This window comes from Zonotrichia leucophrys, chromosome 1A, assembly GCF_028769735.1.
Source record: "Zonotrichia leucophrys gambelii isolate GWCS_2022_RI chromosome 1A, RI_Zleu_2.0, whole genome shotgun sequence".
NCBI lineage: Eukaryota > Metazoa > Chordata > Aves > Passeriformes > Passerellidae > Zonotrichia > Zonotrichia leucophrys.
Window position 1 is genome coordinate 9252651 of NC_088170.1, and position 26879 is coordinate 9279529.

The following is a 26879-nucleotide window of genomic DNA, read 5'->3' on the forward strand; positions in this document are numbered from 1 at the left end:
TGGAGAAAGGGAAGGAACGGAGACCAAAAGCATGTAAAAGCCATAAAGCAGTAAAAGAGAGATTAAAGATTAGTGAAAAGAGAAGGAGTTAGGAAAGAAAGAGGAAGGCACAAACAGAGGAAAGAACAGTTTATCTCACTGAAAAATGCACCAGGTGGCAAGGTGTGTGGGGAAGGTAAACAAGACTAGTTCCTGGAGTCTGTCTTGTCCTGCACAAGGGCTATACTCAGAGTTGTCACCATCTTCATCTCACTGTTATTTTTTTCCTAGGTGGCCTTCAGTCTCCCTATCATGATAGGGCTATGCCTTGTGCTGCACAAACACAGGCTACAAAATACTGGCTGCCATAATGAATTTACTGGCTGAGTAGCTAAAACCCAGTAGTTTTTCTACTGCTGGTAATTAATGGGGATACTTTTCCCCACTTCTCTGCCTTTCCTTGCCCCATCCTACTGCCATGTAGGATGTGTTTAGTGTGCATCACATTTGGCTATCTTGACGTGACAACCTATACCACAGGCTTGCTGATCACTTCAGAAATAACTTCCTACCCTATGTGCAGTTTCAGGATGCACAAAGAAGCAGCTCTTCTGAGAAAGGTATGTATGTATTTGCACTCAAAGCACAGAGTCACTTCAGATGCATGTTATATAATTGATAATTTCAGTGGGGTGGACTCTGACTCCACAGTAAGAACTATGAAATGGTTCCACTCAGTTTCCCCACTCTAAAGCTGCTGGGTTTTGTAGGTATGAAAAATTTACAGTAAGTCTTTTCTAATGTTCATCAATATGAGTTTGCACAGGTGTGGGTAGTAGAGCTTCCTTGAAGGAGAAAATAACTGGAAAGAGAATTTGTCTTCATCATGAAAATATAGCAAGATTACCTGCCTTGGCACAGTTTCTAAGACTTCATTTTCCCAAATAGCAAGATAGATACTTCAAGCTATCTATCTGTCAAGCTCCATTTTTTCACCTGCCCTCTGATATTGGGATACAGATTTCCAATCTCCTTTACCCCCTTTGGTGACTCTTATTAAGCCAAATCTGGGCTTTTTCATATCAGTACTTTACTAACCTTTCCTGATTTATATGTCCCACCCTATTTCCCTCGTGCTTTCCATGGCTGACACCACATACAAGCACACGTACATCATGTGTAGTTTTCTACATCTTCCTGCCCTGGAGCTCTGACCTACTCTTTCCTGCTCCTTTTCTTCATTTACCTTCCTCTCTTTCTCCATGCTCAGGCTCATAAGCCAGTGTGAGGTTCATGCTGCTAACTCCTGTCTCATGTTTCCCCTGGACTGGGTGTCTCTCTCTGGTTTCTGGTGAGCAGAGTGGTGTCTCCTGCTCTCTGAGCTGTTTGGAAGCAGCCCCAGAGGTTCTACTAAAGGATAAATCCCTCAGCTGCTGTGCCTTGCCAGAGCTTTCCGTGCCTGATGACATCCAAAGAGCAATCCTGGAGAACCTCTGATATCTGTCCAGAGCCGTCTGTGCCTGACGTTTGCCATCCAAAGAGCAATCCTGGAGAATGTCTGATATGTGTCCAGAGCCATCTGTGCCTGACGTTTGCCATCCAAAGAGCAATCCTGGAGAATGTCTGATATGTGTCCAAGGGGAGTGACCCAGAGGTGAAACCCACCTGAGGCTGAACACACAGCTGCAGAGGGAAGGAACGGGCTGGAGGCTGAGCTGAAAACCATGTGTTGACTTGAAAAAAAATGAAAACAGCTGATGTTGATCAGGAGGAGAATGGCTGCTAATTCAGAGCATGCTGCTGCTCCACGTTGGGTGCAGGCAGAAGCAATCTGCTGGAGAGCGGCAGCGGCTGCTTGGTGCGCCAGCGGTGGGTGGGGTGGGCGTGCAGGGAGAACGCCCCCTTGGCATGCTGTCCAGGGGAGGGAGCTGGGGAAGGGAATGGCTTTGCCTTGCCTCCTCCACTTTAAATACCTTTGCACACATCTCTGCCCGCTGCACTAAGTCAGAAGGCTTCACCTGCTGTAGTGGAGGGGTCTCCCTGTGTGGGCATTGCTGCCTTTGCAACATGGACTCACAGCACTGCAAAATGAATGGTGACACTTTCCAGGTAAGTAATGGGGTCTGTGCCTGCTTTTTGCAGAGGTGAGGGGTGTCCTGCCTCATTCCTGCACTCCTGTGCTTGTCCTTCCCTCTCTGAGAGGCAGTGTGACTCCAGAGGAGAAGAATCAAGGTGGCCTGGTGTGATGCTTTGCAGTACCTGAGCAATTTTGGCAGCTCTGTATTTGTCTGCTGTTAATTGTGCTCACAAAAACGCAGTGAGAATACAAACATTGCAACAGTATCCTTGTGTACATGGCAAAAAGACAAAGAATCAGAAAAGACCAGAAGCTAATTGGAGGTCTTAAATATGTGTGATGAAAAAAAGCTGTCTTCTTTGGTTAAAGGAAAACAGATGAAATTATGTGCTCTTCTGGTGTAACTTTTTGTTAAATTTGGGGCTATCTTGTCTTCTTTTTTAATGTTTACTGACTGACTGACTGACTTTGAACTCTTTGCTTTGGGAAATACAGGAAGGACCTGAAGTTCATGCCTTTTAAACACGGGCACTGATGTTACTGCAGGGGCAAGTGATGTAACCTGAGGCCAGCATGGTTAATTATTAGGACAAAATTCTGCACTTATCTGTCCTATGCAATGCTGCTGAAGCCAGAGACAAGCTGCATCAGATGTGCAAAAAAGGGTTTCTATTTCTTATAAGAGCAGAGATGCCAAGGAAGCCTCTATTCCTACTTCTTTGTGTGCTGAGGCTGAACTCCCACAATATTTCTCTGGAGTCTCACCTTGCTGCTTATCCAAGTTGTGGAATTGCTTGGTTCCAATGATGAGTGCCATGATGAGCATTTAAATGCCTTAACAAATTTGACTTGGAAAATTATTCCATTTTCACAAGTAACTTGGAAATATTTTAATTTGAAATATTTTTCCCTTCCTCCCCTTCCCCCCCTCATTTTGCATATCTAGTAAATTTGAACTTCACAGTAGTGAGGTAAAAGTTTTATATCCCTGAAATTGCAAGAAAAACTTTCTCTGGCTCTACCAGTGTTGGAATTCACTCTGAAGGGCTTTAGCTAAATGTCTCAGCAAGGGATTAGAAGGCAAGATGCATTAGATAGGATTGGGTTATTTACCCCCAAAGATGCCACCCCCCCAAAGATGCCACCTGTGTCAGAATGGCAATACCAATCTATGTGCAATGTGGCTAACTAAAAATGCAGGTTTGTGATTGTCTAAGGTCCAGGGATGGTTGTTCATGCTCTTCAACTGGTTCTCATGTTATTTCCTAGAAAAAAAACAGAGCTGGAAGAAAATTAGAGCAGAATTTATGCACATTATAAATCACATATACATATCACAGAGACAATATTGCAACACAAGGAAATTGTTTCTTTGAGTCTGATTCATAATCACAATAGTAACAAAACTGTAGGACTACCCCAAAGCTGCAATTCCTCCATGAATGTTGAGGGACAAGTAGTTAAAGTCCAAAATGAGAATGGAAAAACTGAACAGTTAAAGCTATGCATAACTACTACAAAAATCTCAGCAATAATGTGAGTGCCTCTGTTTTTGCTGCTATCACCTCCAGTGCAGTGTTGAGGTTTATCATCTGCAGTGTATATTGATGCAGGCTGCCTCCACATACCCTGATAAGAACTGGGTAGCAGGAAAACAATCATTTTAGTCTTGTCCCCCTTTGCAATTAAAGGTGTCACCTCTGTGACAGGCTCAGGCATGGGCTGATGCTTATTAAAACGCTTTCCAGGGAGCTGAGTGCATATGCAGATGTGCAAGAAGTTAAGCAAGTATGAGGCTGCTGAGAGCATCAGTGCCTACTCCCTACTACAATATAAATCAACTTACAAGAGTGGGAAAATGACTGAGGACACATTGAAAGCAACTGACCTCAACAAATCAAAGCTGGTGACCAATGAGTTTGGAAAGGTTTTTTAAGAATTTTTTGTCTAATCTCATTGTACAGAGATCAATTATTATCATCAGAATTACCTTGCAGGACTTCAACTTTGCATTATCTCCCCTGCAAGTATGCAAATCGTGAATTCTTTATTTGTCACACACATTCAAGTCAATCTGTCATATAAGTTGGTTGTCACAGCATGACTTGGCAAAAATATTTTAAATATATAACTGATGTCTTTTAGAGCAGTTTCATTGCAGAAAATCTTGTCCCATTGGACAGACAATGGTGGAGCCAGTTCTGTCCTTGAGATCAGTTTTGGCTGTGGTGGGTGAGAACAGAAGGAAAAGGCAATGCATGGGCAGTATTTGAGATGACAGTTTTGGTCACACTACCATAAAATTTCAGTACTACAGACATTTGTTTTGGCTTTTGCCAGACTCCTGTCATAGTTTTCCCCTGTGGTTGCTTGAGGTGTAAATGGGTTTCATTAGCCAGCTGACACATCACTTCCAGCTGCTTTTCCTCTTGGTGCTTCCCATGTAGGAGCTGGGCTGGCTCCTGGCTGCCTGGGGACTCAGGAGACACAGAGATGCTGCGGGAAGTGTCACAGCTGAACAGGTGGCAATCTTCCTTCTGGTGCAGCACCTCTACTACAGTTCACACTAGAGGTCCCTCATAAAGCTGGAAGATGTTTGGAAAACTTTTACAGGCTCTGGAAACAAAGCCAGATAGAAAAATGTGTGGCCAGTCTGTTAGCAGCAACCTTGGAGGCAGCCTTGGAGATGGCTTGGAGATTCAGCAATTATTTACTTTACAAAAGAAGGCGGCTCTTCATAGCTCTGCCTCAGGAAATGTAGGCCCACCAAGAGCTTCATGTCTTCAGGGCATCTGGCTTTGATTGTTAATTCATCTTCTACAAAGGCTATCTTTGCTGAGGACAATATTTGGGAACTGGGACTCTTTTTACTCTGATTTATATGTTCAATTGAGCAATAACCATAATAAGAGCAAGCTCTGCCCAAAAAGACAGATCTTTATAAGGAATATTTGAATGGGTACCTTGAATCAAGCTTTAGCCCAGGTCTTTAGCCCTCTGTGTTGCAGATGTGTGGTGTGATCTTTGAAATAACAACCACAGACAATTTGTCCAAGTCCAGTAGATGTTAAAAAAATGAAATAAATATGCAAATAAGACATTAATGTGGTCTTCAAAAGTTTGTGATGGTTGTACATGAAATTTACTCTGATATCAGAAAAATTGGGTGATTGAAATGTCAGCAGGCATTTACCTGCCATGCCAAGTACCCAGCTTTCAAGACCTGCCTCCACTCCAGGGCTCAGTTTCCTCTTTCAGAAGTGGTGAAATAGCTCTTCCCTTCTTAACAGGGCTTTTGTGAAAAGAAACACATGTAGAGACATGCAAAAACATTCTAGTCATGAGAACTGTGAAAATAATGAAAATGAACCTTTGAGAGTACGTAAAATTGCCTTTTGGAATTTGCAGAGTAGAAAATCAGTGAGAGAAAGGGAGCAAACGTAAATGAAAACACGTCTTGCCCTGAGTGTTTACTCATTATGGGATTTAGGGGAGATCTAGATGTTTGCTCCAACATTTTTCTTTTTTATTTTTCATTTATTTGATTGATGTTTTTATTTTGCTTTAAAATCACCTTCTATATCCTTTCTGTGGATACTACCTCTCTCCTGGGGATACCTGGAAGGTACAAGCAGAACTGAAGGGAAACAGACCATGGTCTGCATCTCTGCACAGAGCTCATCCACATTTCTCTGCTTAACCCTGAGTGCTGAGGAAAAGGAGCCTGAGGGAAAGACTTTGCTGGACTGGAGCTGAAACCAAAGTGCAGAAATGTTTCCAGTCATCCCTGAGGGGTGAGGTTTGGTGTTAGGTTTAGTTTCATGTCCTTTTTGACTAGCTTGCTCTCATAAGGGTTCTAGTTTGAGATAAGGGATTTGTAGTTTTGCCATCATAATACAGGGATTTGTGGTTTTGCCCAGAGCTGTTTTATACTTTCTTTACATTGCTGCTGTGCAAAAGGGACATGGAGAAAGACAAAACTGACTCCTAGGGTGAATGGTGGTAATATTTGTTTATTTTTTCTTTCCTTTCAGGAATCTAGCTACATTGAAGACTCCCCCAGTAAAAATGGTGTGATCTCTTTGATTTTCTCTCTGAAAGAAGAAGTTGGGGCATTGGCTAAAGTCCTGCGCACGTTTGAGGTAAATATTTTCCTTCAGGTCTTTACGATTTTGTCTTGCAGCCACACTGGAGGTTGTGTTTGTGATTCTATTTCATTGCTATTGCAGGGGAAAGCAGCCTCCATTTCTTTTCTGGGCTTAAAATCCCTTAAGTCTTGGGGCAGATGTAGCTTTTTTAAAACTAAAACCTCTACCCCACATGAGGGTGGGATAAATGCATTTTTTTTCCACTTAAAAGGGAAATATTTAATCATAACTGCTGTAGTAAAAGGTAGGGGTGAGTTGAGCTGTGACCTAAGATTGACTCATGACCAAATAATTTGCCTTATAACTTGTAAGGCAACTATAACCTGTATGTGAGCCATGTGACTCACAATGCACATTGCAGGGGGCAGCTCTTAGCTCTTGTCCACCCCAAAAAATCTGATATAAAAGATTTTACCATCTCCCACCTGCAGTACTTCTACAGAGTGGATAGAGAATATCTATAGAATAGCATAAAAATGACAGCACTTTTTTTTACACCAAAGGGACTCAGTAACTTAGGCTGAGTGATTTGGCAAATTTTTGGGGAAACAGGGAGCCATTTACCTTTCAGGACATTGTGTGCTTATTTATTCTTGCAGAAATATTTCCCAGATGTCATGAATGTTGTTTGAAAAGCATGAAATCCTTGCGGTTCAGGATGGTTGTGTTGCAACACACAGCTGTGTACTCTGTGCTCCCAAGCAAATACACTTTTATATTGGTCCTGTGGCTTTTTTTTTCTTTTTTTTTTTTTTTTTTTATGTAATAGTTGTGCCTGAAAACAGCAATTTTTTTAGAACACTCTAAGAAGTTGTGGCCTGCATATTTTCCATTCATAAATTGAATTTACTAGGAAATGAGAGGTTATGTGTGATGGGTACAAAAGAAAAACAGTTATGAGTTTTAGGACATACTTGATTCATTAAGATAAAAGGAAATTCACCAACAACAGAAGAGCAAGTCTAAATCTGTGAATTGACTAGTAAAATCCTGCAAAATGTCCGTATGTCAGTGATGTGCGTGTCTGTAAATGAATTGATGAGACTGTTGATATTCTCTTATTAAAAGCATTGATGTCTACTAAATAAATTGCTGTCAGCTCTAAATAAAAGTTTGTAGAGGAGCTGGCATAGGAAAGAGAGAAGCAACCATTTCTTGGATGTGACTTTTCTTGCCCCAAAGCAGATATCTAAACTGGACCAACAGAATCACTTTCCCAGTGGCCCTGATTGCAGCTGAGAGGTTGGGACTCAGTTGGTTTTCCACCCAACAAAGCCAATTCTTTCTGTTCTCTCAGCTCTTCCAGAACCAAGGCTTGACAGGAGACCTGGCATAGGTGCTCTTGTATCAGTTTTACATTTGGCATTGTACTGGATGGATGGATGGGATTTAATGGTACGAGCACAGCTCCTCAGGGCTGTTAATGAATTCCTGGTGTAAACCAGAGCAGCCTTTGGGCTGTTGTAACTCCATTCCAGGAACTGCACAGAGGTATAAGTTTTACACACATGCACAACTGGGAGAACTCTCCCCCTTTTCCATCCTGGCCATAGCTGTGGTGCCTCAGAGAAACAGACTTTGTGCTCACTGACATCACAGCACAGACAAGGAAAGTGATGATAGGCAGGTAAGGAGTGGAAACAAACAGGAAGAACTTGAGGGAATGTTTTTGTCTTGCTCTCCTTCACTGCCTAACAGCATCAGCTGAGAGCAGCTACTGGAGCTAGCTCAGACTCTCTGTGGGTGGGCTCCCTGGGCAGGGAGACACCCAGCCTTGTCCCCTGGTTTGTGTCACCAGCTCACTGCTGCCTTGGGGAAATGTGGTGGGTTTGTCTCAGAGGGGCCTCACAAGAGGAGATGTGAGGGTGGCTGCTCCAGCTGTCATTGCCTCATGCAGGAAAAGAGAAAACTGACAAAGCCACAAATAGGATCAGGCTGTTTCCAGGAGCAGATGTGGAGCTGCAATTGCTCACTCCATGGAGGGGGTCCACACCTTGTGCAGCTGCTGGTGCTGATGTTTCATGTCTGAACCTTCTGCTCCTTGCTGGGGTGGGGGTGCCCAGGCTGCTGGCACCTCTCTGGGCACTCCTGCATGGGAATGCAGAGAGAGGGCACAGCTCAACCCCCTCCTCCCAGCTCGGGTTTGGGAGTGGACATGGGACAGTGCCTCCAGCACTGGCTTTGAGGATTTTGCCTCTTTTCTAGACAGTCTGTAACACTAATGTGGGACATGAAAGGGAGAGGAGGAGGAGGGTTGAATGAGCTGTAAATATGAAAGACTGAAAATTTGCCCTCTCTCCCAGGGAAGGAAGCATGGAAGCAAGATCCAGGCTGAGTCATAGGGAACTGAGGGGATACCTAAAGAAAAGAGAAATCTTGAGGAGCCATCAGCATGCAGGATGTCTTTCTGTAGAGGAGGTTTCCATAAGGACATGGGAAGGCTCATGGCACAGAATTATGTCCTCTAACTGAGACCCCAAGTTTAAGAGAATTTAAATGTGGTTTTGTGGAAAAAGTAATGTTTGTCCTACTCAAACATCCCTCAGAGTTGCTCATGCAGTTGGCAGAGTACTGTATGCTTATATTTGGGGGTTTTTTTTGCTCAAAGACCCAAACTCCAGTTTTCTGTTCAGGTCTCAGTTGCACACAAGTATGTGCTTACAGTGACAACTCTTGTTTTTTCTATGTAGCTTGAAGGGTTTTTTTCGTGAGGAATCTTCTCAATGAACTCAGCTCTTTTTGTCTGCTGCTTTTAGGTCCAAAATAGACTTGATTATTTCCACTTTTTTCTTATGTTTGATCAGGAAGACCCATCTAAACACCTGACCTCAGCAGGGTTCTAAGCTTTTCTGATCTCTGGCTCTTGTCTCTTCTCTCTGATTTGCAAATCCTTGCCTGACTGCATGAATCCCTTCCTCCTGGACTGGCATAGCATAGAGCCCTGCCACAGCTGGCAGTGCAGCCCCTGCAGCCCCTTCCTCACCTGTCCTGTGGAGAGATGTGTCTGCAGGCACAGATTCACACTGTAAAGTGTTAGCAGCTCAGTCATGCTCAGCAATAAGCAGATTGCTAAAGCTGAATCCACTTTGCATCCACACTAGCTGCTCTGTTTGCATGTTGGGCATGTGGCAGACATTCACTTTTTGCTTGTCAAACGCAATTGTTTTGCACTTGAAAAGCCCCTTTGTCACCTCTGCCCTCATTGCAGGCTTGAGGGTGGCTGTGGGGACAGCACAAATCCACCAGCAGGGTCTTTACACCGACCTAATTTTAATGGGATCTGCTGTACACTGAGGTACTCCTTAGTGTAGCCCTGTGCTGTTTATTTGTGTTGTAGAAGATGACAGCTAGGCAGCCAAAACTTGAATAAATGCCTTCATCTGAAACAGAGGAGCACACATGAGTAAAGTATCATGCTTAAAATCAGGAAGACTGAACAGTCATGATGAAATTGTGTTTCTTTTTTGATTCACATCAAAAATGTTCAGAGTATAAGTTGAGGCCAAAAAAAGAGAAATCTTCCAGGTTTGTTATCAAAACTGAAAAAGCAAAACTGAGCACTTTGGGTTGACCCGTGTTATACTTGGTAAAAATATTTGTTTCTCTGTAGTGATAAAAACCTATTGAAATTGAGGAAGCTTTTTTAAATAACAGTTCATTCTGAAAAAAAAAAAGTGAAGAAAAACCCACATTGTTCCCCCTCAAAGATTGCCTTTTCTTTAAATTAATCATTAAAAATATCAGAAATAAGAATTTCCATATACAAAAAGGATTGCCTTCAGTTTCAATTGCAGATTCCTCACATGAATTTGTGAATACACTAATCTTCTTCTTCACTAAAACAACTCTGAAGTTCTTTTCCTGCTGGATTTACAAGTAATAAATTGTCAGCTGTTTTAAGAGGCAAACGTTGGAATACATCACAAGTTTGCTCAACCCATTTTGAGAGAGGATCCTTCTGTCTTCTCAATGATGGGACCTTCTCAGACACAGAGCAGGATTCAGTGCAAGGTGCAGCCATCAGTGGGTAGGGCTCTAGCTCAAAAGCAAGGAAAAAAAGAAATCTATTTGCACCAAGTACTCCTGTTCCCAGTGTAAGTTACTTTCCCATGGGGGTGAGTTACTGTTCCATAGGAGGATGGGATGGGAGTAACAAGCTGTAGTAAATGAGACCTGCCACTTTCAGAGCCAGCAGAGGCAACTCTGCTCTGTTTCTGTGTAGGAACTTCATTCCACAGGAAGCCCTACATGACTGTAATCTCGGTGTGCCCTGGGAAGGCCCTGGCTCAGAGGTGGTTGGGGTTGTTTCCAAACCAGGGGAAGAAAATCACTTTGGCCAGGGGGTGTGCTGGGAGTGTCTGCACTGATAGGTGGACTGGCTTGCCTCTACCACAAGATTGTTTTTTCATTATACATATGCACAGCAGTGATCATTTCATTACACTGCTCCACATCCACATCTGTGGGGGTACCAGTTGTTGGTTTCTCTGGGTCTGGATTGAAGGCACTTGAGACAGTAATTTGTCTTTGGACTCAAGTGTTTATTATTTCTTATCAGTAAAACAGTCTCACTACTATGAGTTCGGCAGCTTTTCATTAGAAGGCACAAAATGGCCAACAATCTCTTGTTACAAGGTCTTTTGAGACTAAACTATCCAATTCAGAACTGACACCTAGATTATTTTCCCTTTTAACCCAATAACTGATCCCAAAGAGCTCCAATGCAGACTTTTCTGCCCAATTACAAAATGCCACCCAAACCCATGGAGAAGAAGGGAGAAGAGGCCTGAAGAAGAATCCCAGGACAACACCCTGTGCCCTCCATCTTGCTTCCATCCACAAGATACTAAAAATCCCAAAACCTAAATTTCTCACCAAGTGATGCACCTACTCTCTATGATCTATTGCACACCTTTGTGGATTCCAGTCTATCTTGAAGTCTGGGACATGTTCTCCATGAATGAGGGTCAAAGCCAGTGCTCCCCTGGGGGTCAGGGCACCCCAGAGCAGACAGAGAAATATTCCCTGTGCCTTGGGTTTGCACACACATCCTTGGTCTTATCCCTCCTTTTCCTGTGGCCACAAGAGCAGGACTTGTGGATCTAATTAATCACCAAGGGTTTAAAGAGAGGAGTGCCCTCTTCACAGGTGCTTGTGCAATGCCACACAGTGTCACATTTTTGGTTTTCCTGCTCCACGTGTTTTGCAGCCAGATTCTGCTGCAAGCCTTGTGACAAATTTCAGGGTTGGAGCAGAGTGATGGACACCAGGGATCGCTCCAGGGCCAGCTGCCCTCTTGCACTCTTTGTTGGTCTGAGACACTTTTCCTCCATGAGTTGGGAAGAAAACCCTAACATTTGTGAAGAAGATTCTCTCTGTCTCCAGCTGAGAAGCACACCCTTGGATAGTAGATCTGAATCAGATGGCTGCCTTTGCTTTTGCTTTGGGAATCCGTGGCTGAAAGCATTACCGTAACTTCCTAAGTCCTCTGATCTATGAAAATTAAGCACTGAGCTTATACTTGTGCCTCTGAAAGTGTCTTCCTTCAGGAAACCCTGGACTATACCATGGCAAGGGTTAAAAGAACATCTCATCTCTTTTTTTTTTTTTTTGGTACCAGAAAGTGCAAGTAAAATCCTTCTTTTGGGAGATTTTACCCAAATTCTCACTTAGTGTTTATTAGTGCCACCATAGTGTTGTTGAAAGTTCTTCATCTGGTAACAATGTGGGGTCTCCTGATGAAGCCAAACTTCATTAATGGCAACAGTCATGAAAACAAGCTGCAGCTGGATTTCACAGCTGTACTTAGTTTTAGAAGCATACATAAGGAGCATTTAGTAATTAGTGAGGAGAAGGATGTGTCATGGGAAGTAGTAACCCATAACATTTTCAGAAAGGATCCATCCCTACTGAAAGCTTCCCTGTGTAGTTATGAACACACAACTTTCCTTTTCTAGTGGCCAGGCCATTAAACAGAGGGTGGGACTAAATTCTCTTGGTAGTGACCTCAGCAGGACTGCTGGTGTAGTGCAGCGCCAGTCTGGTTTTCTCCTGCTGGTGTGGGGCAGCATAGGTGGTGCTCAGTTAGGATGGAAAACCTGGAATAACCTGGGCAAGGGGCTGGAGCTGCTTCACAGACTCTGAGAGGGAGCCAAGACTGGGATCCAGCACTGAGAGGTAAGGCAGGGAGGGACATGGGCAATTTCCTCCCTGCATCCACCATTGCCTCTGTTTTAAATTGATATTTGTGTTTCTACCCCTTCAAACTCTGTTAGAAGTAATTCTAACCCATTTCAACCTCATTCTTCATCTTTGAGCTCTGAAAATGTATCTTGAGACTTCCGTCTCTAATGGGCAGTGATAGAGGTACCATTGACTTGGATATTAAAATCATGAAAGCTGAGTTTTTCCACCCCTCAGAGTGGGGGTTTTAAGAAAAGTTTAAGGAAAAAAAATACAGCAGGCACATGGTTTTATGACAGGATGGGTCTATAAGGGAGGGACTCAACCTCTCCCCTGGGTCAAAAATCTGAAGAGAAGAGGAGAAGTACCAACCTGCTCTCCAAGTTCCTTGCAGCTGCAGGGAATGGTGGGGTGAACTCAGCAAAGACACATCTGATCTCACTCCATGGACTCATCTGGGCTCTAAAACAGGAAAGGCAAAAGAGATCCATGTTAATAGCTCAGATGGGAACCCAGCCACAAACATGTGACAGTTGAGATCTTCCAAAGGTGTTAGGTTTCATCAACAAAGCTCATAAAACTGGAATAACTTTTATTAGCTGACTTTTGAAGGCATACGTTGTCAGGATGTCAATCTCTACTAAAAAGCAGAGATTGAAAACTGCTTAAAATGTACAACTAAACAAACAAAAAAAAAAGCAACCATTCTTTTTCAGGCAACTATCTGTCTCCAGAAGTTGGAGCTCTAGAGAAAACATAATTTATTGGGAGAACTTCGATGCAATAGCAAGATTTGGCAACATCAAGGATACAAAAATTTCTGAACAATGTGAAACTATGAGGATTAAACACTAGATGGAGTAGTTGGACTAGTATGAAATTGAGATTTATAAAGCAATTCTAGTAACAGACCCACTGTAAATATTTTGAAATCAAGGGCTTAGTAGCGAGGCACAGCACATGAGAACACACTTCTCCAGGAGTGCCAATTCAGGGAGTTGGACATATGCTGCTGGATTCTTGCTCTATAAACAGCCACCAGGAGGGTTCTCCCTTCAGTGCCTCTGTTGTGAGGTCCAGAAACCTCAGCAGAAAGAGGTAACAGGCTGGCTCTCGACGTAGCTGAGTGGCAGATACCCCTCAAATAAAGAGCAAAGCAGCTTGACACTCTGTGGGAAGGTTCTGCTTCTCTCAGGTGTAAGAAAGGAGGTAACTCTCCCCATGGGCTCCTTCCTCCATCTTCTTTTTTCCCCTCTTTTTCTCACTGTCTTAGGTTGTGATATTTGAAGAGTATTGATACTCCTGCTACCTTAAGTATGTCTCATGCCCACCCTGCAGCTTATTTCTTCATTCCCAATCTTTGCATAATTCTGTTTATTTTGGGAGCATTGCTGTCTGTCCAGCTGCTCACTGAGCCTGACTGTAGAGCTGGTACAGCAGAAGAGTCACCTGATCAAAAAACAGAAAGACGCAGTTTGAGGAGCCTTCAGCCCAGAAAAGAGAAGGTGCTGGGGTGATCTTATTGCAGCCCTCCAGTACTCAGAGGGGCCCTGTAAGAAAGAAAAATGGGTGTGACCGTGTTCACAGGGGTCTCAGGATGAGGGAAGAGATGAGGATCTGACTCCATGTTTCTGAAGGCTTGATTTATTATTTTATGATATATATTACATTAAAACTATACTAAAAGAATAGAAGAGAGGATTTCATCAGAAGGCTAGCTAAGAATAGAATAGGAAGGAATGATAACAAAGGCTTGTGGCTTGGACTCTCTGTCTGAGCCAGCTGACTGTGACCGGCCATTAATTAGAAACAAGCAACATGGGCCAGTCACAGATGCACCTGTTGCATTCCACAGCAGCAGATAACCATTGTTTACATTTTGTTCCTGAGGCCTCTCAGCTTCTCAGGAGGAAAAATCCTAAGGAAAGGATTTTTCATAAAAGATGTCTGTGACAGATGGGGACAGAGTTTTTCTGCAAGGCTGTTTGTGATGGCACACGGGGTGATGGTTTTAAGCTAAAAGAGTGTAGATCCAGAGTAGGCATAAGGATGAAAACTTTTATGATGAGGATGGTGAGACACAGCAAAAGCACAGCAGCTCCCTGTGCCTGCTCTCTGTCAGGGGCTCCCAGTGCCTCACCACAGGGACAGGACAATGGGCAGTCTGTGTGGGAAGCAGGGCTTTGGAGGCCTAAAACAAACTGTCCCCAGGGCCAGGGACAGTGCTGGCCATTCTCTCCCTGGGCAGACAGCCCTGTGAGGACGGCATCTCCTGAGAGCAGCAGTTGGTGAATGAGCTTTTGACCTTTTCAACTTATTGTATTGGTATCTAGCCAAACAATTTGAGTTCATCTGTAGTGTGCAATGCTCAGGGAACAGAGCAGTGACATATATGTTTCCTACCAAGGAATAAACTGCCTTTTGTGGAGGAGTAAATCAGGCCTTTTCTGCTGATGGCCAGATGCCCTCCTGCACTATGCAAGCACTGAGAGGAGCAAAGAAAACCCTAAAGAGGCTCAGAAAGAGGGATGTACAGTTAAAAAATCTTTCATTTTTCTTCCTTGTAGGTCAAAAGTAGATCCTAACAGCATTACTTTGTGGATGAAATCCTGACCTCACTGTAGCAGGGGGTTTGACATTGACACCAACAGGGCCAGCACTTCACCCCGTGTAGTTTGGAGGCTTCAGCTTGAAATAAAAACAAAAATTTCTCTAGGAATACTGATCACCACAAGTCATCACCTCAGACTTTTCTTAGGGTAATGATTCTGTGATCTTCAGTCCCAGATTTCCTCCAGGGATTTGTATATTCCTCCCAGGGGACAGAAGCCCAGACCTGACCATGATATGCTGTGTCTGCAGCATCACTGTGAGCTTGATAAGATGGTTAGGGGGCAGAATCAGAGTCCATGGAAACCTGTTTAAAAGATTTTCTCAAAAAAAAAAAAAAAAACCCCCCAAAAAAAAAGGAAAGAAAACAGTATTTTCATATTCAAGTTATAGTGCTCAGGAAGACATTACAGTTCAGTTAACAGGGATGGATGTTCCTGGACTTTTCTTTTTGACTTTCTGGGGGTTTTTTTTCTAAACATTTTTTTCCTGGAATTTTTGTTTGCTTTTTGTTGGAAAAGTAGGATTTTTAGCTACTTGTTGCTTACACATCAACGTGTCAGCATGTCTGAGGTCAGGTTCCACTGGCTATAGTCATCAATGCTACAGCTGCCAGTGATCTCTTTCTTCAGAGCTAAGAGACACTGCTGATGGTCAGCAAAGATATTTGGTGAGACAGAACTTGATTTTCTGTGCTAAAGAAAATAATCCTTCTCTGTGAGAGTGACTAGACTTGGAAGCAGTTGCCCAGAGAAATTGAGGAGTCTCCAAACCTGACTGGACATAGCCCTGGGCAATGCTTAGGCAACCTGAGCAGATTATTGTACTTGCTGATCTCCAGAAGTCCCATTCAGCCTCACCACCTCTGTGATGCTGTGATTTAAAACACCCATCTTTTTATTTGCACAAACCTGGGCTGCCTTTTTTTTAGTGCAGATCCATGCTTCCCTTTGGATCTTTGCCCAACAGCTGCTCACAGCCCTGGGAGCTGTGCAGGTGGCTTTGCAGGTGACTGAGCAGAGGTTTGGCAGAAGCTGATCTCACAGCGTGCCCAGCTGCCTGCTCATCCAATCTTCTGTCAGGATGCTCATCAGGACAGCATTCAGTTTCCCATGAGAGGGCACTCCACAGGTGGAATGCCTTCTTCCTGTGTTGGTGCTGGGGAAATGTCTCTGTCGACACAGACCAGCTCTCATTATGTGCTTGAGGGACTGCAGTTGCCATTTGCAATAAAAAACCTGTTTACAGCTTGAATCCTGTGACGGTGTTCACAGGGGTTCTTGGATGAAGGAAGAGACGAGGATCCGACTCCATGTTTCAGAAGGCTGATTTATTATTTTATGATATATATTGCATTAAAACTATACTAAAAGAATAGAAGAAAAGGTTTCATCAGAAGGTTAGCTAAGAATAGCAAGGAAGGAATGACAACAAAGGTTTGTGGCGCGGGCTCTGTGGCTCTAAGCCAACTGGGCTGTGACTGGCCATTAATTACAAACATCCACATGAGACCAATCACAGATGCACCTGTTGCATTCCACAGCAGCAGATAATCATTGTTTACATTTTGTTCCTGAGGCCTCTCAGCTTCTCAGGAGGAAAAATCCTAAAGAAAGGATTTTTCATGAAAAGATGTCTGTGACAGTATCCTGCTTCCACCTTTCTCTAAGCCTTCGGTTGTGCCCAATCCTCATGCTGGAGCTCTGTACAAGGGTGAATCCCACATATTTCTCATTCTTCCTTTCTGCTTCTCTCTCTGTTGTGAAAGTCCTCAAGTCCAGTGGCTGCTTTTGAGTTATTTGGATGGTACAATATGGTTTGCTGACTGACGCATATATTTATCCAGTCTTTATGTCATATTCCTTCCCCCAAGAACTGTGGGACCAAAATTTCTCTTTCTCACAGGAAAAAGGAATAAACTTGACCCACATTGAGTCCCGACCTTCCCGTCTCAACAAAGATGAGTATGAATTCTTCATTAACTTGGAAGGCAAGAATGTCCCAGCACTGGACAAGATCATCAAGTCCTTGAGAACTGACATTGGAGCAACAGTCCATGAGCTCTCACGAACAAAGAAGAAGGACACTGGTAAGGATATGCTGACAAGGTTAACACTGACATGGACTATTTATGTCATATACTGAAATTACTTATTTTTCCTGTCCCTATTTTTCCTGTACTGTTAACTTTTTCATTTGGAGATTTTCTCTCAGTGTAAATTTTTGCCATGATTCTAAGTCTCCTGTGAAACTAGGGAGGCTCTGCCACCCACTTTGGTAGGAACAGGACTAACTCTCCCTTACTGTAAGAAATCCCAGGGAATTGCAGTTCTGCCTTTGGAGGGAAATAAGGAAAGATTTTTTTGAGTTTTTTCTGCTCCTAATTCTCAGAGATTTGCTGGAGTTGAGGCTGCTTGGTGCAGTGGTGGCTGCCTAGCAGATAGTCTGAGACAGACTAAAATGCCTATTCAGATAACAGATGTGATTTTAATAGGATTTCAGACTTTAAATACTTTAGGCCTGGATCTTCCTCTTCCTTCCTAGGAACAACATGAAAGGACATTAATACCTTCTTGAGATCAGTACTGGTAATCCTTTTACCGTTTCCTTTGTGTCCTACCCATGACATTACATTTGAAGATGAAAAAGGAGAAGGCAGATTCTCTTTGGAGTCAGTTTTCTTCATTCATAGACAAAGGGACAAAAGGTTGATTAGGTGATTTATGATCATGTCACATCGAAGAGGTTCACTTTTGGGGGCTTTATTATTTCCAGAAGAAAGCTACAGGACCTACCAGGGTTTAAAATTCATTTTTCTAGTTACTATGAAGAAGGTAATAAAGAAGTTTATGAAATAATCAAGTTGTCTATAAACATATGCCAGAGTCAGACCGAGATACAGCTCTAAATATCATCCAGGAAAGTCTTGCATGTGAAATTCTGACCTCACAGAAGTCAAAACTCCTGTGGTCAGCTGTAGGATTAGGATTTCACTGCATGTTACTGTGTTGATCAAAGGAGTTTTTGAGCTAGATTATCCTGTCAGCTTCAAAAAGGGACTTGATCCTCTTCTGTCTGAGAGGATAACTTGTGTTTGTTAGTTTCAGCAATTCAGAAATATTATAAAACAGGAACAATTTATTGCTGAGGAGAGAGGGGAAGATTGATATTTCTTCTTGCCCTTTCTCATGGTTTTTTTTTTTTTTCAATTTCAACTCCTCTCATGAGCCATAAGGATCCAGTCAAACTGAAATCCTCCAAGGGCCATATTTTGAAAGGTCAAATGAGCCCTGCTTAGGGGATGAACTGTGGGTGGCAAATCCTGGGCAGAGGCACTGCAAGGGCAGAGAGAGATGGGAGCAGCCCGAGCTGTAGAAAGTGTGGTGAGATGCTGTCCTTTATCAGGGATGGCTCTAACAAATAACAGGCCTTGTGGTGCCTCTTGGGCCAGCTTGTCTTTCAAATGAATCCTCCTGGCAAATCTGGTCACAGTCCACGGATGTGCCTGTGTGAAATCTTATTCCCAAATCACAGGACAAGGGCGCTGTGCCTCCAGGGAGCACAGTCTCAGACAGATGGTTTATGGGGATGTTGCCACACTTGTCTCAGTGGGCAGGTAAAGGCTGGGAAGGTTTTCTTCCAGAGGCAATCTGGGATCCCATGGGACTGATTCTTTTGCTGCAGCCTAGGATGCTGTCATTTCTTCCCTTCAAAGGATTCATTTTGCTCCTGCTCATGATTTGAGAAAGAAAAACCTTAGTTTTCTGTTTCCTCTGGAAAGAACACTGTCCCTTTTTTGGGGCACTGCTTTGTTGGCACTCAGAGGAAATTTCTGTATTCTGTCCCTTCTGTATATTAACATATAAATATATGTATGTTTAACATACATATATTATATGTATGTTAAACATGGTGTGTATGTGATTTATTGGGCAAGGGATAAGTGAATGGCCCCTTTCCCCTTTCTCCTTTCCCCTCCTTTCCTTTCCCCTCCTTCCCTTCCCCTTCCCCTTCCCCTTCCCCTTTCCTTTCCTCCTTTCCTTTCCTTTGTCCCTTTAACTGCTTTTAGTATCTTTTTTTAATGCAACATTTAATTGACACATTCCAATAGTTAAAAATATCAGATTTGGATCAGCAGTGTAATTTCAGGTGAGAGCAGGCCAGCAAAGTGCTCTAAATCCAAATGTAGCGTTGGAGCTTCAGATGGGAAGGGCTGGCAGCTGCTGAGCCAAAAGCTCTTTGTGTGTGTGGAAAGATTTGTTGTAAAAACACAGTGCATCTCCTAGTGGCTCTTTTTGGGAACAAGATGGTAGCTGCAGTCCACTTGGAGCCCATGAATAAAAATAATTAAATATTATTCTGTTGCAGAATATTAGGGCAATGCAGACAATTTATTGCATTTCTGAAACAAGCTGGGGGCTGGAGATCTGTAGGGCCCTTGTTTGCCAGACCCTGAGGCTAGCCAGAGCATTTGGGAGTGTTTAAAAAAGGGCTAAACCTGGGCCTTGAACTGCTATAAATTGCATAGACCTGTCTTTGACCCTCCTCACAATGGTCCAAGTGGAGGATTCTGCACAAGTCCTGCTCTGCTGCCTCTCATTTAAATGGCTCATTAGCATTCTGCTCAGCGTTTGACCCCACGGTAATTTGGTCACCACTTGGGTGTCCAGCACCATCCCCTAAATGCTGCTGTTTCGCTTACAGACAAATCAATATTTATTGCTGATCAGCCCACGTTGGCTCCTCAGACCCTGACAGAGGCCCAGTGTTGCAGGAGCTGGCCCTGGCAGCTCATTAATGGCTGTGCAGACAGACAAACAGCGAGTCTGGCTGCAGGAGGGTGCTGCAAACAAAATGTGGGATAGATTCAGCCAGGGGCTAATTTGATTTCATCTTTTGAATAGTTTCTGGGAGGGCTGGGGACAGTGTCCTGGCACATCACATCTAGGCAGAAGACCCACCAGTAGCCTTTTATCACCCTGGCCCTTGATGTGAGGGCTGTATGGACTTGGTGCAGTGTTTGCCCCAGAACTGTGCTCAGAGTCTTTGATTCTTGTTTCCATGAGGGCTGAGAAAGCTCAGCACTTTCCAGGACCCAACTTAACAACTTTGGCTGGTGCAAGCAGCACTGTCTCCTTGGGATCTCCCTTCCAGAGCCTGCCATGTCCATCCAGCTCTGCAAGCTCAGAGCTGCTCTCGTTTAGCCCCTGCTGGTGTTTGTGTAGGCAGGATCAGGACTTGGTGCCAGGAAGATAAGTTGCTTCTCCTGTTAAGGGAAAAATCTCCACACCCAGGGCTGACACCACATCAGCCAGGAGTCAGTTTTTCCTCGAGTCTTTAATGAGGTCTGCACCAAGTACTAATGCAATCTTGAGAATAGGATATTTAATGAAATAAGTCTGTGTGCAAAGTAAGGCAGCAATGGTTCAAACCCTGCCCAGTGAGACCTTTTTGATTCAGGCCAGCAAAGCCCTACAGACATCACTGCCAAAATCCAGAGCAGCCTTCATCCCCCACCAATTTTTCCATACAGCTTGGACCCTCCAGGTCATGGTGCATCCCTGAGAAAGGTGGTTTTCTCTCTAACACTGACAAATCCTTTGCTGTGGGGCTGCCAGACAGCCTTTTTTCCCCAGTGCCTAACACAAAACCTTTACCAGTGTGCCTCACCCCAGGCTGGTAGTAGGGAGTGTGAAGCACTAAACACTGGAGCAGTTCCCCATCATCACACAAAGCTCAGTGATACAGCCAGGAGACAAACCCAGACATAAAATGGGCAGAATATGGTGTAAATAGTGACCATTCTCTATAGATCAAAAGCACCTTTTTCTACTCTCCCCTGTGACTAGTTTAAGTGAAGGGGTTGGGGGTGCAGGAAACTTTCTGGCAGCGAGGGGAGAGAATGTTTCTGGAGCAAATAGGATAACCAGCGATGCATCCAGCAGCAAAGAAACCCATCTGGGGACCTTCCCGGGTCTGCTGCTGCCATCTAGTGACTCGCTCAGGTCTGGATTTCAGGGCAGGGAGAAGCGAGAGCATCCTGGAGAGGTAAGGACCAAATCCCGCTTCTGCCGGGCAGGGAAAGGGAGGCACCTCTGAGCCGGTCCCTGCATCCCGGGATGCTCAAGCAAACAAATGTGCAGGCTGCCAGCACGGAGCCAGGCTGGGATGGGACAGAATCCGGGGTGTGGGCTCTCTCTCTCTGCCTGGGCCCCCAAATCGAGCCCTGTAAAGCTGCTGCTGCTGCTCCAGCGCCTCTGTGCAGGTGCCTCGCAGGAACCCAGTGTGCTACAAGTGCCCTCCGTGCTGTGAGGCTCGGCACAAAGCTGAATAGTCCTGGAGACAGAGATCCTCTTATCCTGCAGGTGGTCCATCAGGTCTGGGGTGAGCCCCATCACCCAGGCACTGCAGGGAACTCATTCAGCAGCTGCTGGCCCAGGATCAGGTTCACTTGGCACAGCCCCCAAAAGAAGATGGGGAGGCAGCAGAGCTCCCAGCTGAGCAGAGAGCCACAGAGGGGAATCAGCTGTTTGCCAAGCACTGGCTGGGCAAGCAACACCCATTTTCCACCAGAAAGTCTCTTGAGGAATTGCAAACTTTTTACTGATAGAGGCTGCCCCTGCTCAGTCCCCTGTATTGAATTGCCATGGAGAAGCTTCACTTACTCTTTTTTTATCTCAACATATCACATCTGGAAATCCCTGTGATTCTTTGTTGTCTTGCACCTTATATCCTGTAATTAGATGGTCACAAGGGCATTACACTCTGTGTGCTCACCATGGTTCCTTCTTGCATGCTGGCTGTGCCTGGGACAGTGGGTAGAGCAAATGAGTTACAAGTTACCAGACCAAGAAAATTAATCAAGTTAATGCATTATTTTGTAATTACTTCAGTGATATAATGCTAGTCTGAGGTATTAGGATGCCATTTGTCTCTTTGTTTCAGAATCCTAGCACAAGTGGTGCCACCAAGTAGGTCTTAGAAAGAGTGTTTCAGACAGTCCAAAAATTCTTTATCCTTGCTGTGGAGTTTCTTGTGGTTCCTTTGAAGGGGATGATTCTCACTTATTATGAATTTTTTTTGCGTTTTGATAAGCCAAGACACTAGAAGTAATATACAGAAAATCATAAACATTTCAAGGCAGCTCTGCACCAAGGTTCAGATGCTCTTGATGTTCTGTATTCTCCCAACAGTGTGAAACAATCAGAAATTCAAGACAACTTGCTTGGTTTGTTCTTGTTTCCTACTATGGGGAAAAGGATTGAAAGAATTTAGCCTCTTGCCTATGTTTCTTTATATATATGTAATGAAAAGATCAAAATGTCAGAAGAAGGCCAAAAATCAAGTAACAAAGAAGGATACCAGTCTCTGTTTCTTTTCTGTTTTGCAGTACCATGGTTCCCAAGAAGTATCCAGGAGCTGGACAGGTTTGCCAATCAGATCCTAAGCTATGGAGCAGAATTGGATGCTGATCATCCTGTAAGAATTTTTTTTAGCAATTTCTCTAGTTAATGGCACTGATGTTTCTCTCATTTAAGTTTGCTCTTTTTTAATACAGATCTAGTAGACTAAATTTCACATGGTACAGGACAAGAAGGCTACCACATTTCAAGGGTTACAATCAGCCCAATCCCTGATTGTGGAGTAAATCAAACCAAAGGTTGCTATAATTGAGCAAATGCCAGGAGATCTTAAAAGTTGTAGTGGTTTTCAGAGCACAAGGCCATTACAAGGACACATCTAATCTTCCCAGGAGGCTCTGATGTAGTGATTCCAAGCTCACTTTGTATCACCAACAAGAAAAAGAAGCAACATGGCATAGCCCAGAGAAAGAAAGACTCTTTTTCATCCTTGATTACACACACATGATTTAGCTCAGTGTATTGTTATGTGGATACTAAATCTGACATGGTACTTTTAGGGTGAGACATGACAAAAGAAAATGTTCTTGGTTCAAAAAGTTTATGGTTTAAATGGTAGCATCAGAAAGTTTTGTTCATTGACTTAGCTGATTAAAAAAAAAAAATGTTTTGTGGTTTCTCAGTTTTGTTCAGATACAAGAATATTTTCTGCCTCTATTCCCTCTCCAAGCAAACAACAACTTACTTTCATTTGTCAAAACACACTGAGTTTCATGCAGTGCACCAGAAATTGCTGCTATTAGTTTAATTGAGATAGGGTGATTATAAATAAATTACATGCAGTGCACCAAAAATTGCTGCTATTAGTTTAATTGAGATGGGGTGATTAGTCATTCACTACCTATTGCTTAATTCAAGACGTGTTATGTACCATGCACAATGATTCATGATGTTCACTGTGGTCATATGAGAGGCAGGATGAAAGGGGGTACACTGAGCCAATGGCCCCCTTGTGTGTCATGTGGGAATAGACCAGGATTGTATTTGAAAAAAGAACCAAGAAAAAAAAAAAGAAAAGAAAAATATATAAAAAGAAATGAAGTGTCTTCCCTCCAGTTCCTAGAATTAGTTAGTGAGCACTTGGGCCTTAAAAAAGGAAGCCAGCTGCTGGAGTAAATAGGTGACAGTCCATAGAGTGCAGAAAAAGATAAAATAAAGGAGCCTGTGTTTTTAGTAAAATGATGCATGGAATTTAATCACAATGACCTCCATGACAGGTTAACCTTGGACAGTGCATTTTTTTGGCCATTGGCTGTCCCTTTTTGATTCACACCCATGAATTTATACTCCACCTCACCTGCCTCCTGTACTTGGCTGTGTTTTGTGGCCCCTCAGTCCAGTTGTGCCATTGACCACTAGGAGATGCATTTATGGATCTCTGGATCACTGCATTTATGCTGCAGGGCCCAGGGAGCTGTTCCTGTTTGCCCTGCAGAAGGGCATCCTAGCTTGGAAGGGAGGATGTTTCTGCACTCCAGGTGGTGAAGGCACTCCTGCTCCTGAGGATCTTTTAGTCCAAACAGCAGGCACACTGGGGTGGGAGAAGGGTTATCCCAGATGAAGATTTAAGGGTTTTATTTCTTATCCTTGGTTTTATTGCTAATTAGCTGCAAAGGTCAAGCTCCCAGCCACAAGGTCTATTAGACATTCTTTGTAGTCATTAATTGCCTTCAAATGGTTGAATTTGTACTACAAATAGGGGTTTTGGCCTGCTAAGTGGCTACTGATCCTCCAGCAGTTTGAAAATGAGCACTTTTAAGTGTGGTTCATGCTGAAAATCTGCCTAAAAGGTCCGATTGAGTTAATGAACGTGTTTCTAATGTGTTTTGATTCTGCTTCTCTAGAGCAGCTCGGCTGTGCCAGGCACAGCAACAAGCTTCAAGGGAAACCAGAAGGGCATGGTTATCCGAGTACTGATAATTCTGGGCTGCTCTTGCCAGGAGCACCTTGCTGTTGCTGTAAAGGAACGTTTCCCTAGCTTGTAGGAAGTGGAAATGAGAAAAAGAAAGGATTTGTGGGGCAGGGGTGGTGAGAGACTGTGGCTGCTCAGAGGCTCTGCATTCCAGGAAGGAGCACTGCCCTGGCTGAGTGGAGTCTGGCGGAACGGAGGCAGCTTTCCCACCTGTAGCCATGATATTTTCTGAAAAATCCTTTCCTTGGGATTTTTCCTCCTGAGAAGATGAGAGACCTCAGGAACAAAATGTAAACAATGATTATCTGCTGCTGTGGAATGCAACAGGTGGACCTGTGATTGGCCCATGTTGGTTGTTTCTAATGAATGGCCAATCACAGTCAGCTGGCTCGAACTCTCTGTCCGAGACACAAGCCTTTGTTGTTCATTCCTTCCTTTTCTATTCTTAGCTAGCCTTCTGATTAAATCCTTTCTTCTATTCTTTTAGTATAGTTTTAATGTAATACATATCATAAAATAATAAATCAGCCTTCTGAAAGATGGAGTCAGATCCTCGTCTCTTCCCTTATCCTAAGACCCCTGCAAACACCATCACACCCACCGACCTTGCTGCACTTCTTGGGTGCACCAGCCATGCCTGAGGGTGCTCACTGGGAGCAAGGCTCTCCACCTTTTGCCTTTACTGATCATCTTGCATGGACTGAGCATCAGTGTTTCTCTGCAGGGGTTCAAAGATCCCGTGTACCGGGCCCGGAGGAAGGAGTTCGCAGATATCGCCTACAACTACAGACAGTGAGTACCCACTGCAGGGGACAGACCAAGCCCTCACCTCCTGCCCTCATCTCCTGCCCTCTCCTAGGCTGCTCACCCTGCTGCCTACCCCTGCTTTTCCACAAGCATCCTCCTGCTGTTGGCTTTTCTCTGCCACGTATTTAAACCTTCCTGTTCACGCATTTATCCCCAAATCGCAAAAGGTAAATTGTTCCAGGCACACGTTCAGAAGAGACATCATCTCCTTCTCTCCCCACAACACCCCTCTTTCCCAGCTTTGTTGTCTAATTGAGCAGCAGACTGTTGCTGCTACAAAGGCCTGAGCATTGAATAAATCTGGTATTCCCCATTAAACCAGGGCTGGGGGAGGAGCGCCTATCATTAACATTAAAGCAGGATCTGCATACACTATTAAAATAATGAATAACATACGGTTCTGATGCTAATCCAGTGTCTGTTACCCTACTTTTATCATGTCTAATCCAGCTGCAATCAGCAATTTAGGCTTTCATTTCCCAAGAAAAATAAATTAATAGAGATGATAAATTCAGTTAGAGCTTATTTGATTGCTTTCAATGATCAGATCTGGAGGAGAAAAAATTCTGTTTCCAGAGACACTCATGTGTATAGATCAGTACTACTGGGCTTGATTCTTCCTGGGACTGGTAAAAACTGTGTTTGCAAAGTAAAATTAACATATATTGTAAATTTTGGGCTACAATTTGCAATTAATATCTTTGCAAGATAGCCCTTGAGCCAAAGAGCTAATAATGTAATCAGAAAAGGAGAGACAAAATTGGACTGGTTTATGGAAAGTACAAAATATCAGGTGAAAAAAGTCAGAAAGCCAGCTTATAGGTAGAAAATTTGGATAAAATTTTTGTGTCTAGATGTGAACAGATCTAATGTCCATTCTTAGATATCCCACAGAAGATACAGAGAAGTGGGCAGGAGGAGAGGCACAACCAAAGTTATCAGGCTTCACGGAAAAGGAAAGGGTTCTTAAGTTGTGAAGGTGCTACACAGCTGCCACAGTGAGATGGGCCAGTGGTGGCTTGCCTTGTATTCTTCCTAGCATTAATTTAATCCTCTTCTCTATCCCTTCTTTTGCATCTGTTCTGTCCTTTCTTTGTGCTGTTTGCCCCTACTTTGCCTTTGCTTTTTTGCCTCCTCTCATGATAGATTAACCCACTGTTTTTGTTGAATGCTCAATTTCCCTGATTTCTCTTTTCTTTGCTTTTAGCTTCCCTCCTTGCTCTGCCTTACTTTGCTTCTGGCCCCATTGATCCCTAGAATTTTTTTTTTAATTGAAATTTGAAAGGTTTTAAAGTCATAGCTTCCCCCAGTAGTCCTGGAAGGTCAAAAGAAACCACCTGGAAGGTGGTTGAGGATTATTTAGGAGTGCTATAGGAACAAAAATCACCCAGCAATCCTCATAATTCAACATGATGTTTAAAGCTCCACAGATCAAGGAGAGTTGATACAGAGAGACAGAAGGTGATGGTTCTCCAGAGGGGCTGCCCTGAGGCTCAAGAAAAAAAAAGAGAAAGTGGGAGATGGTGGGGTGTCATCAAGGGTTTAACAATGGGTCTCTGGGGTTTGGAAAGCTTCAGCATTGTTCCAGCAGTGTTGTTAAACCTATTAAGTTACTTAAACCCCTTTGATTATTTCCAAGCTGCTGGATTCACCTACGGCCTTAACATTATTGCTAAGGAATTGGTTGTTCACAGGAGGCCAAACTGCACTGCTTGTGATGGATAACTCCTGTTAGCTTCAAC

At 43.6% G+C, this 26879-nt stretch overlaps 1 protein-coding gene across 2 annotated transcripts in view; it reads left to right on the forward strand.

The window, feature by feature from the left end:
* The first annotated feature begins 1846 nt into the window (after positions 1-1846).
* PAH (phenylalanine hydroxylase) overlaps positions 1847-26879 on the forward strand; it is a 36199-nt gene continuing 11166 nt past the window's right edge. For both annotated transcript variants that reach the window (XM_064737176.1, XM_064737174.1), the window contains exons 1-5: positions 1847-2088; positions 6091-6198; positions 16903-17086; positions 22388-22476; positions 25055-25122. In XM_064737176.1, coding sequence (XP_064593246.1) covers positions 1888-2088; positions 6091-6198; positions 16903-17086; positions 22388-22476; positions 25055-25122 — 650 coding nt within the window. In that variant the 5' untranslated portion in view covers positions 1847-1887. The remainder of the gene's footprint in view (positions 2089-6090; positions 6199-16902; positions 17087-22387; positions 22477-25054; positions 25123-26879) is intronic.